The 12,016-nt window shown below is 37.4% G+C and overlaps 1 protein-coding gene across 1 annotated transcript in view; it reads left to right on the forward strand.

Moving 5' to 3' along the window:
* LOC104373015 (uncharacterized) overlaps positions 1 to 12,016 on the forward strand; it is a 50,609-nt gene that overhangs the window by 2,913 nt on the left and 35,680 nt on the right. Inside the window, exons 2-16 of the mRNA XM_086612848.1 lie at positions 1,072 to 1,140; positions 2,060 to 2,125; positions 2,540 to 2,801; positions 3,210 to 3,324; positions 3,933 to 4,023; positions 5,134 to 5,243; positions 5,456 to 5,672; positions 6,600 to 6,725; positions 7,200 to 7,317; positions 8,145 to 8,283; positions 9,362 to 9,472; positions 10,047 to 10,116; positions 10,921 to 11,058; positions 11,143 to 11,307; positions 11,763 to 11,857. Coding sequence (XP_086468974.1) covers positions 1,072 to 1,140; positions 2,060 to 2,125; positions 2,540 to 2,801; positions 3,210 to 3,324; positions 3,933 to 4,023; positions 5,134 to 5,243; positions 5,456 to 5,672; positions 6,600 to 6,725; positions 7,200 to 7,317; positions 8,145 to 8,283; positions 9,362 to 9,472; positions 10,047 to 10,116; positions 10,921 to 11,058; positions 11,143 to 11,307; positions 11,763 to 11,857 — 1,892 coding nt within the window. The remainder of the gene's footprint in view (positions 1 to 1,071; positions 1,141 to 2,059; positions 2,126 to 2,539; positions 2,802 to 3,209; positions 3,325 to 3,932; positions 4,024 to 5,133; positions 5,244 to 5,455; positions 5,673 to 6,599; positions 6,726 to 7,199; positions 7,318 to 8,144; positions 8,284 to 9,361; positions 9,473 to 10,046; positions 10,117 to 10,920; positions 11,059 to 11,142; positions 11,308 to 11,762; positions 11,858 to 12,016) is intronic.

The raw sequence follows: 12,016 nt of genomic DNA on the forward strand, positions 1-12,016 counted from the left end.
CAATACCTCCTCCAGTATGGCATTGCTGGGCCATGCATGGAAAGGAATTAAAAACTTACTTTGTCATGATAGAGAGGAGAACTCATTTGGAAGACAGTTCATGTAGCTTATCCAGTAGCCACTTAACTGGAGGTACAAAAATAATCCTTGAAGCAAGGCACAAGAATAGAATCATAGAATCATAGAAGAGAATAGGACAGTTTTGATGTAGCTGAGTGCCCTCATCATGTGGTCACATGATCATGACCTATTTTTTATCTCCTTTGTCACTGCCCCACTGTTTTCAGCCCCGTGTCTCAGCTTCAGGTGGGGCAGCAAGAACCCTTGGTCAAACTTACAGTATGATGCTTAAGGTTTTCTGGAGAGAAGATGTGAGTTTGAACCATCTAAGAGTGAGAAGAGGAATAGAACAGGAAACCTGGTTCTCTTGGTTACTTCTCCTGGGTTACTGTTCAGGCTGTGGGCCCTTGTATTATCACTTGGAGGTACCTTCTTGCATCCAGCTGTAAAGCAAACCTAGATCCCCGATTCAGGCTTTAGATTTGCTCCAAAAGAAAAGGCCCTATGCTTACACACTGAAGAAACTGGCATATGAACTATCTGCAGCCATTACTGGATCAAGCTCTAAGCTCCTTGTTTCTTTTAACCAGTTCTGTGCCTTTTCTTATTATTACCTAGCTACCACACAGCAATATTAATAAATTACTCTCTTAGATTTCATGAATTCTTCCTGTAATTGTTTCACATATTAGAGAGATTTAGCGCAGCAGTGAAATAAGGGCAGTGATCCAGCCATTAGAATCCCTTGAAGTGAGTTTTAAGGGAAACAAAGAAAGCAGATATACATGAAATGTTATTTGGATTTCAAACTCTTTGTAATAGATAGTCTCTTTCTATAATTACATTTTACCTTTTTTGGGAGTCTGTTTCATCTTTTCCAGTGTGATAAAGGACTCTCCCCTTTGTCTTACAGGGGTGTATCTGAGTCCTTTGATCTTATCTAAAAACTTTGCTCTGAAAGTTCAGATTCAGGACATTGTACTTAATATGCTTTTTACAATTTCTTCACAGGAGCCCAGAATGAAACCCAACAGGAAACAGGAAGCCAATACACTGAGGTTGTTCAGCAGAAACAAAACAGTATGTTCATTTGTACTGTGTATTTGTACTTGTATTTATTTGCTACATCTCTACTAAATAATAAAAATGCCTAAAAAAACTCATTAGCATATTGCTGGTAATGTCAAACAAAGATAATTGTGTATTAACAAGCCTCTATCTCTATAAGACTAGTAGTATCTTTATTAGATACCAATTACTAAACACACACAATATGGGTATTTTGTATAACAATAGGTAACTAAGAAAACAGATGTGTGTTTGTAGAGGCTGTATGTAATATGTATGTTCATGAATATGTATATATAAAATCAAAGTGGAATATATGTGCAGGATGTTTAGTTCCTTAGAAACAAGGAAATGAGACCACTTTGCCAAGCTGGTGTTGGGAAATCAAGATGGCAACCCAACTTCATCAATTTTTACCATGTAAAGATTTGTGATCATCCTGTACAATGGATTCGTGGTCATTTCTAAGGGTTTTCAGCCCCTTAACAGAGAAATATTAAACAGAGAGCAAAGAGGATAATTAAAGTCTTTATTCCCTCCTCAGAAAGACGAGATGGAATGAGGAGGCTACTATGCTACCAGTAACAGGCTTAGTACTGCTTAACCCTTTGTATTGTTCAGTGTGTCTGAAGCCCTCCAATATGCAGAGCAGTGAACTTTTGTCTTTCCTAACACAATACAGAGTTTCGTAAGTGTCAAAAGGTAGAAAATGTAGATCACCACAGCTGAAAGCAATTTCTTATGATTTAACTATCCTGATTTTGAATTTTAGTACACACTTTTAACCTGATCCGTGGCCTGCGTAAAACAAAACAGGCTTAACATTGTTGCCTTTCACCCGGCATATCAACTTTCTAGTCCTTTCTAGGTCAATGTTAGGTGAAAATTTTGGTATCGTTATGCTAGTTTTTGTTTTCTTTCTTCTTTCTATCTTCTGCAACAGTTTCATCTAAGGTGAACATCATCCAGCCAATGCTGACAAATCCACTAATAACACGTAAGTGAAGGAAATGAAATATATTCAATAAGTATTTCATTTTACGGGATGTAGACAGAGGAATCTAATACAAATAGGGAAAGGCACTGGTAAAGAAAGTCACAGATTATTAAGAGGAGAAAGAGGGTGATTAAGAAACATAATATTGAACTGTTATCTTAGCTGAAATGTGGACAACTAATAAAGCTCTAGCTGAACATAACTATAACCATTTATAGGGTATATAAGATGTGTAACAGATATGAGTGAAGAATGAATACAGTTTTATAATGGATAGATGGACAGAAAACAACAAATGGAGGTAGGCAGGCAAAAACTATTCAATGACAAAATGAAGCCTTGGACAAGTTGATTTTCACTATGTTAAGGCTAAGAATTTTAAGTCATTCTTTTACAGCTAGTTTTAATTCACAGCTTCCAATCCTGCTCACAATGGCCGTGTGTGCAGCACATGGGGCAACTTCCACTTCAAGACCTTTGATGGAGAAATATTCTCCTTCCCTGGGCTCTGTAATTACGTTTTTGCATCCCATTGCAATGCTCTCTATGAGGATTTCAACATCCAGATTAGGCGCACGGTGGTGGAAGAGGCTCCAACAATCAACCATATCACTATGGTACTTGAAGGTGTAGTTGCTGAACTAACAAAAAATGGTGTCACGATCAACAGCAACAGGTAAGTTCATTCATAACACTTGTTTGGTAATCATGGACTTTTTTTTCAAACTTACCAAGCATTTTAGTGTATTTGGGGGGAAAAAATTCTGTGTTCTTCAATAAATCTGACAATTTTACCAACATAGACAACGAATAAGTTGCTATTAATTCCTTTCACAGTAAATCAATCCTTTTCTTAAAAATTACGTCAAAAATAAAATTTGGATGAAAAACTCCAAGAGGTTCAATCCAAATTCAGATCCATATTTGATGATGATGGACAATTTTATTTTTTAATTGCTTTTCTTTCCACACAACTGCATTATTTTAGAATCCCTACATATGTTGGATGCCACGAGCCATTTTTTTCCTCTTTTTCAAATATCTGGATCAGAAAATACCTAGTATTCTTTCTGCCTTTTCCTAGAGTTCAACTGCCATACAGCCAATCTGGAATTACGATAGAGAAAAGTAACATGTATGTGAAAGTTGTCAGCAAAATGGGTGTTGTGTTACTGTGGAATGAAGGTGACAGTATCCTGGTAAGAACTGCTTCTGCACCTGTCTACACCTTCAGAGACCAGAGCTAATCTTTGATTAGGCCAGTCCCTACCTGTTTAGGGGGTTACTATTGCCTTCTCATTTCATAATGTTGAGCAATTCTTTCTTAGTAGAGATAGATTTGCAACCCTGTAGTCCTAAAGAAAATTACATGGATTTACGTCTAGCAGACGTCTGCTTAAAATAGGGTGAAAAATAACTTTCATTATATCATTAACTTATTGACATTGTGATAGGGCCTACTTACCCCTTCAAACATAATTTTCTAGAGGAATTTCACTCTCTTGGGACTTCACTTTTCTTCTGGATTTGGTTTTCTTTCTGAAGCATGGAGAGAGACAGACTGAGAGCAATATAGCTATTACAGTGAAAACTTAAGTCTGCATCAATAGCTTGGATTCTGCATTGTAAATCAAATCCAAGCCAATTCTTCATTCTATCCCTCAGGTTTAAATTAGATTGCTAAATAAAATCACACAGATCTGACGAAAAACACTTAGAGGCAGCAGGTGCAGGTGGTGTCAGTGGTCTTGAATATATTTTAGAATGTTTATACTAACTTCTACCAACTGACTGTCCATGGTTTTAGATGGAATTGAATGAAAAATATGCCAATCAGACCTGTGGACTTTGTGGAGACTTCAATGGCCTTCCAATTTACAATGAGTTCTATTCAAACAGTAAGTTTTTAAATAATCAAAATCATTTTCCGGAGCCTCCAACACACTTTTTTTTTTTATATTCTTTTAACTCTAACATCATCAGCATTCCTCTTTCCTTTCCTGTTAAATGATTTACCCAGATGATTCAATCTCTGTTGAAAAATATGTAGTACAGAGATCAGATAATGTGGTTTAATACTTTAAGTACAAATATAGTACTCATTCTAACAACTGATTGCATATTTTTTGTATGCCATGGTTTTATTTACCTAATCAGTTAACCCCATAAAAAGGAGCCAGGTTTTCACCAATAACATAAATAACTGTAGAAATATATTCAATAAAACAAAAGGCATTGTCTAGTCAGTACATTTATTGTTTCAGTTCTGTCTTAAAATTGCTATATCCACATTTGCCTACTGAATTGCATAATCATAGAGTCATAGAATCATAGAATGGTTAGGGTTGGACGGGACCTTAAGGATCATCTAGTTCCAACCCCCCTGCCATGGGCAGAGAAATCCTCCACTACACCAGGTTGCCCAAAGCCTCATCCAACCTGGCCTTGAACACTTCCAGGGATGGGGCATCCCCAACTTCTCTGGGCAACCTGTTCCAGTGCCTCGCCACCCTCAATGTAAAAAATTTCTTCCTTATATCTAATCGAAATCTGCCCTCTTTCAGTTTGAATCCATTGCCCCTTGTCCTATCACTACACGCCCTCGTAAATAGTCCCTCTCCATAATAACAAAGATAATCTTTGTTATCTTCATCATTCTGTCTATTCCCAGCTTGAGCTTCTTCCTAAACCTTGTCTCACAGCAATCTCCATTGTCCAAATCCCTGTTTAGATTCTTTTCTCTCTTCCCTGCATGGACTCAATATAATCTGAAAATAGTTTGTTACCTTTAGGCTGAGAATTGTTTTCTAATGTTTACTTTTTCCAGGGTGTTGTGCAAGGTAAATTGAGGCAGTGATGTAGTGCTTCCTTCGGAAGGGGTGACTTAAGAGAACCAGCTGCCTGGGCCAGTCTTGAACAGAATTCTTGAGAGGAGAAAAAGATAACAGGCAGTTGCATTGAACAAAATAAACAAACCCAAACTTCATTATTAAACTTCTTTTGTACAGATATTAAGATGACAGTCTTGCAGTTTGGGAACATGCAGAAAATGGATGGGCCAACAGAAGACTGTGAAGACCCCACTTCTATCCTGCCAGCTAATTGCACTGATAATTTGGTAAGGATCTTCTGAGTATTCTTTTATTTTTCTTTCAAATTTATCTGTACCCTTGCACAGCTTCAGATGGGTCAACAGGAAAAGCCCTCGGGTGACAGCAACTTAAAGAGGGATCTAAGACTCTATCAAAGAATAATTATACAGAGTAAAAATGCTAGAAAATTGCTCCTTTCTGTTTTCTGGGAGTTGTTTGTGCTTTTTTTTCTCCCAAGGATGACATATGCCAGAAAACATTGACCAGCTCTGCATTTGCAGAGTGTAATGACCTAGTTGATGTTACAGAGTACATTACAGTTTGCCAAGATGACTTGTGCCGCTCTGAAGAGTCTAAAAATGCCTCATGTATCTGTGACACCATTGCCGAATACTCCCGGCAGTGCGCTCATGCTGGTGGGCAGCCTCTGAACTGGAGAACCTCAAAATTGTGCCGTAAGTATCACTAGTGATAGCCTTACCTTATGCTCAGTAACTAACAAACAACAAGCTCTCAAAAGATGCTGAGGACGCATCAGAAATTACAGTCAAGATTGTGTGAAAACTTCAGCAAGAGAGCTAAGACTTTTGATGAAACCGGATTAAACACTACCAAAGACATGGATACTCTAACTGAGAGTCAAAGTGTTATTTAATTAACTGGGACAGTAAATGGAGTAAACAAAGGAAAAAGAAAGAGAAAGAATGAGGAGTACTTGCTTGGTTATATTCCTGCTTCTCTCCTTTTCTCATGGTGGCTACAGAATTTTTTATTCTCAATTATTAACTGATTGGGTCTTCACAGGTGTTTGGCTGGTTAAGCACTGATTTATCTCCTCTTGCATGGTAGTGAGGAGTTTGCATCACTGTAATCTTCATAGAGATTTGCACTGAATTAAGCACATACTAGATGATGCGGTGTAGCTGTTGATAGTGTCGCTAGCACTTGCTCCAGAACAAAAGCCCATGAAGTACTATTTGCCCTTCCAATGGTAACCGAAATATGCAAATATACTAAGATTTAGAAATTTAAGTCTTACATTTCACTAGCAATACAGGTGTTCATGAGAAGGGTAGAAACACTACCCTTCTACTGTTTCTTCAGCAGAAACATAGGCCCTGCTGTCTTTGTGGGGTCATTACCTTGCTGCCCGCTGAAATCCAGTCATTGAGCCAGTTCAGCACCAGACAGTCATGGAAAATACATCTCAACTGTAAAATATGGATCTAGGTGACTAAATTTGCAAATTTTGAGAGCAGGAAGTTGGTCTGTAGTTTAGTGTGGTTTTGCAGCTAGCTGAAAAAATAATACAGATGTTTTCATATACAGTGAACTAGAAATACTTTTGACTGGAAAAAATCTCTCCTCTTTTAAAATTCCAGCCAAGAAGTGTCCTTACAATATGCAGTACCACGAGTGCAACTCCCCCTGTTCTGACACCTGCACCAATCCTGAACGATCTCAGTTTTGTGAAGAACACTGCATGGATGGCTGTTTCTGTCCCCCAGGCAAGTTCTTATGTGCTCACATCTCTGATCTCAACGAACAACAACAGCTGACCTGTAGGATTTAGGCAGGTTCCATGGGGTTTAAGCCTCCTATATTTGCACTTTTCACAGCTGCAAGTGACAAGCATTTTTCATGTCTCAGCTCAGAAAAGATTTCTGAATTAATTGCCAATACATGTGCAATATTCAGAAAGCAGGGAAGCAGAACAGCAAACAGATCAAGACCAGTCTCTCAGCAAGCCACCTGTGTAACAATAAGTCCCTCTTTCATAGCAGGTGGAATTTAAGAACACAAAGGCTGAATCCTTCACTGTGCAAACTGTCATAGTCCTGCTGTCCTCAGCATAGGTATGTCCATTCATGACAGCTGCAAATCTGTCTCTAAGAAGATATTTAGGATTCGTAACAAACAAGCACGGTGTATAGGAAATGCCTCTTTAATTGATCAAGGCTTTTTCTCTTTTTTTAATCTAGGGACTGTATTTGACGACATCAACAATTCTGGCTGCATTCCCTATCAGCAGTGCTCCTGTGTTTACAACGGCAACACCTACGCTACAGGAACTTCTTTTTCAGAGCAGTGCCAATCCTGGTAACCTTTCTTACTTTTCTAACTCACTATTTCCTCTCCTATATTTAAAGAGTTTAATGGTTTATTATATGCAATTGCATCATTGGTAATTGATATGTGTATTTAACTGACCAACGCAGTTCCAAAATACTCCTAAAGAACATTCTTTGGTTTATTTATCGACAGCCTTAACTACCTTTGCACTCTAACTCAAGGTGATCAAAGCAAGGATTTACAATGTTTAGATTTCTCACCAGTCAATTAAAATGCTTCCTCTTTGTTTATTCTGTTCAAACATTTGGACTTCTCTAAGGGAGAACGAAGTTGCAGTCATTTATGTATTTGCAAATATTTGTCTTCTCTGGAGACAGCAAGGGATGACACAATACAACCTTGGTTTCATAATTATTAGTCCTGTGCACTACCACATCTCCTTAGAAAACAGAAAACACTCTGCATCAGCAGTATACATGGGGTTACATTTCTGTGAGTTTCTGATACATTCGCGTAACAGAAATGAAGAGATTTTAGTGCGTCATTGTGCTTTATGTTAGCTGCAAAAAAACAAGCAATCACTCATCCAATACCTGGTGCTGGTGAGTTGACCTGTCCAAAGAAGGAAAACAAACAAACAAGCCAAGAGAATGCATACCAGAGCCATTCCTTTTAATGCGTTGCATCGCGTGTTCACAATGTTTTGGAAAGTTTTAAAACTAGATTTATCGTGTGTCAAACTACAGCTTGAAGGGGAAAACAGCAGCAAAATAGCTGAACCTAACATCACTGTAATTCCTTTTACTCTGGACCACTGTTACTGATTTCAGCTAACTTTATTATCTCTCTTCCAGTACCTGTAATGGAGGCCAGTGGAGTTGCCAAGACATGTCATGCCCAGGAACATGTTCAGTAGAGGGAGGTTCACACATTTCCACATATGATAAAAAACATTACGATCACCATGGAAACTGCACTTACGTCCTTTCCAAGGTGAGAATCAGGTATTACTAGGTCATAAACCCTGGAACACTTATAGAAAGAAAAGATGATCTCAATCAACACTTTCAAAACTTACTTCTTTGACATACAGATGTTAAATTGCCTCTCACTTAGCCAGATGTTTACTAGAACATATGCTGCCATTCAAACAACAATCATCACTTAACTATTTACATGTCATGCAACAGTATGGGATTTACTGGGGAATTTCCAGTCTGTGATGTAGTAATGGCTGAAGAGCATTACCTTTTTTAAAAACTTGCTTAGTCTACATTCTTCAGTGTGATTAATGCAGCTTTCTTACTGAGCTGCATAATTTTTGCAGTGTTATGGTATTATATAGTATTAGGTCAAATGGTGCAAGTCTGAAAAATTACACTAACAGTTCTGGCAAAAAAAAAATTGTTAAGAATAATATTTGTATTTCATTTCTGGGAAGTTTAAATACAGAAAAGCAGTTGATCAATGTTGATCAATGAAGCTTAAATACAGAAAATCAGTTGAAAATCAACTGATACATTTCATTTAGGTTTTGAACATTTTTAAACAGATTTAAAAATAAGTCAAAAGAAATAGAAAAAATAAAAGTGAATTATAATCAAAATATTTAATTACAGCAAGGTACAAGTGAAATGTTTTGATCATTCAGGGGCTTTTTCTGTTCTTTGCTTTCTTTTTTCCCAATTTTCACATTTCAGTTTAAAAAAAAAACCTGCATGTTACTGTTCTGAAAAATATTTTATCTCACATTTTTGTCTAGCATTTATACCAGCTACAGAAAGATGAGAAAGACAGTAGAATTGAATCAAACATTAGGAATAGGCATGAATAAAAACTCTAAATACAGATATTATCAATAAAATGCAAAACCAGATCTTAATTCTCTCATTATTCCTAATCATTACTAAAGGCAAAACTGAATGTGAGGCCAAAGAAGGCCTGAGATTTGGGAGAGTATGGATCTCCTCCAGAAATAGAAATATTTTTTCAGATTTGAGAGAAAATTTTATAGGGAAAGCTTCCGTAATCAGCCTTTCACAAAATAACTGTTGGCTTTTTTTTTTTTCAGCACTGTGAAGATGAAACATTCACCATCCTGGTAGAACTACGCAAATGTGGCAAAACAGACACTGAGACATGCTTAAAGACAGTGGCCCTCAACATAAACAAAGGACAAACTGTAAGAATGCAAAATAATCATGGGAAATGGCTACCAAAATTATGGGGAGCGAAGAGGCCAAGCCTTAGTCAGGGAACTGCATTTCTCTCTCTAATGGTCAGCATATGCAATAAGCACGTATTATTTTTAATCAAGTGAAAATAAATTGGTTTTGTTACAAAAATCAGATCAGCCATAAATTCGGCTTTGTGGAAGTTCATTAAGAAAAACATTGTACTCACAAAATGGAAAAAAGCTATTTTCTTTGCCAATTGGATGGAAAAAACATAAGCTTTTAGGCTAGAAACTAAAAGTATAAGAGTAAGGGATGTAATTCATTACAAAGATGCGTTCAAAGAAATCAAGATGATGTAATTCCCCAAAGAGATAAGAAAGTCTCTTTAAAATTAATTCTGCTGTGGCAGGGAAAATTAGTGAAGTGTACAAAGTGGAAAGAGGGAGGAGGTCAGATCACAAAGAACCATCCTTTTATTTAATGTCTTTTTAATTAATATAATTGGAGTCATCAGCATTATTACTCTTTGCACTGTAGCTATCCTTCATACAGTTGCCTCTTTTTCCTCTTCCTTATCAGCTCATCGAGGTCAAACCTGATGGCAGCGTGTCTGTGAATTCAATCTACACCCAGCTGCCCATCTCAGCAGGTAGTTTTTTCTCTAACAGTCTGTGAGCAATAAGCTCAGAACTTCAACTTCACACCTGTTTGTTTTCTTTAACTATGGAAGATAAAAGGACTGTGAGTTGTTCTGAACCTGAATGTTCACATCTCAGTTCTCTTTGGGATATTTCCTGAGTCACACAAGTGCTTTTGAAGTAGAAGTGGGAAGTTTGGTATCATAAAGAACTGAGAGACAGCACCAGCACAGGCAAGAGTTCAAACAGAAGCAAACAGCATTTACACTCTCCTGATTTGATCGTTGTAAGGTTTAGTTCCTTCTCACTGCCTGAAAGTGAACACAGAAGACATCTGTTACCTCTTCTTTTTTTTTTTCCTTAACTTACCGCCCCTCTGCTCACACTTACTCAGACAAAAATTTGATTTTTACTCTCTTTCTCAGTAACTAATGATTCTATGCAATACCTCTGACTGCCAGATGTGCTTATTTTCCCTCTCTAGCAGAGATAAGGGCTCCAATGTATGCCATACAAGCTTAGAAACAAAAATAGAAGTATTCTTTTTAACACTCAGTGCCATACAGTTTTTCCTTCTTATTAAGGAGTAATCTCCAACTGCTTAATGTTGAGAGAGCAAATAAAGTTAACAACTTGGTAGCTACAAGCAAATTCTGAACTGCAAATGTTGATTTATGTTTCTGATTCATTTTCATAAAGATGGGCTTCATTTCACCTCAGAATTTGCAACAATTGTGATAGAAATTCAAGAATGATGCACTGTTTCCAGCATTTGACCTCATTCAGAAAGTGATCATTCCATTTTTCATCTGTAGCTAATGTCACCGTGTTCAGACCTTCATCATTCTTCATCATCATGCAGACGAACTTTGGCGTCCAGGTTGAAATCCAAATCAAACCCATCATGCAAGTGTTTGTGCGACTGGATCCTGTTTTCAAAGGCCAGACCTGTGGTAAGTGAATAAAACAGAAGAACATCTTGCTTAATGCCTTTTTTCTACTACGAGCAGTATAAACTTTTCAGTGCTTTTCAACAGGTCTCTGTGGAAATTTCAATAATATCCAAACTGATGACTTCAAGGCCATAAGTGGAATAATTGAAGGAACAGCAACAGCATTTGCTAATACGTGGAAAACTCAGGCTTCATGCCCTAATATCCAGCAGAGTTTTAAGAACCCTTGTGCACTCAGCATTGATAATGGTGCGTGCTTCTTCAAATTTTTTCTAGGTTTTTTTTTTTTTGCTTATTGTTAAGGAAAACACATCTGTTGGAAAGTAAAGATAAGAGAATAAAGACCTACACACCTGGTAACAAATAAACAAAATGAAAGCACTAGGGATAAGTAACAAAGTAAATGAAGAGTCATAAAACATGACTGTGTGGTCATTGAAAACAGAGAGGATGTCTAAGCTGACAACTTGGTGTCAGAAGAGTGGATTGCAGGAGTATCTTTGGAAATCTTTCATTCTTCCCCTTCAGCAAGTCCTCTTCTTTGGGTTTAGGAACCTTAGCCCACAAGCTGACTGAAGAAAAGACAGAGGAGGAAGAGATTTGATTTAATTTCATAACTAGCTTCATAGACCGGGGCAGTGTGTTTTTGTGACTAGTGAAATACCAAGAGTAATGTCCATTTGTACTGTTTGTTCTCTTCACAGAAAAATATGCTCAGCATTGGTGTGGACTACTAACTGACAGCAAAGGACCTTTTGCTGATTGTCACTACGCAGTGAATCCCTCTGTTTACCACACGGTACTTTGCTAGACTGTTTTTCCCTTTAGAAATGACAGAAATAGGATTGTTACAATCAGCTATCAGAAAAGGACTGTTCCACACGTGCCTCTGGTCTTATGCAACGCCAATATTTTCATTTCTGTACTGCAGCACTTCCTTCTTTCAACGTGTATTTCT

Source organism: Tauraco erythrolophus, chromosome 6 (assembly GCF_009769465.1).
Source record: "Tauraco erythrolophus isolate bTauEry1 chromosome 6, bTauEry1.pri, whole genome shotgun sequence".
NCBI lineage: Eukaryota > Metazoa > Chordata > Aves > Musophagiformes > Musophagidae > Tauraco > Tauraco erythrolophus.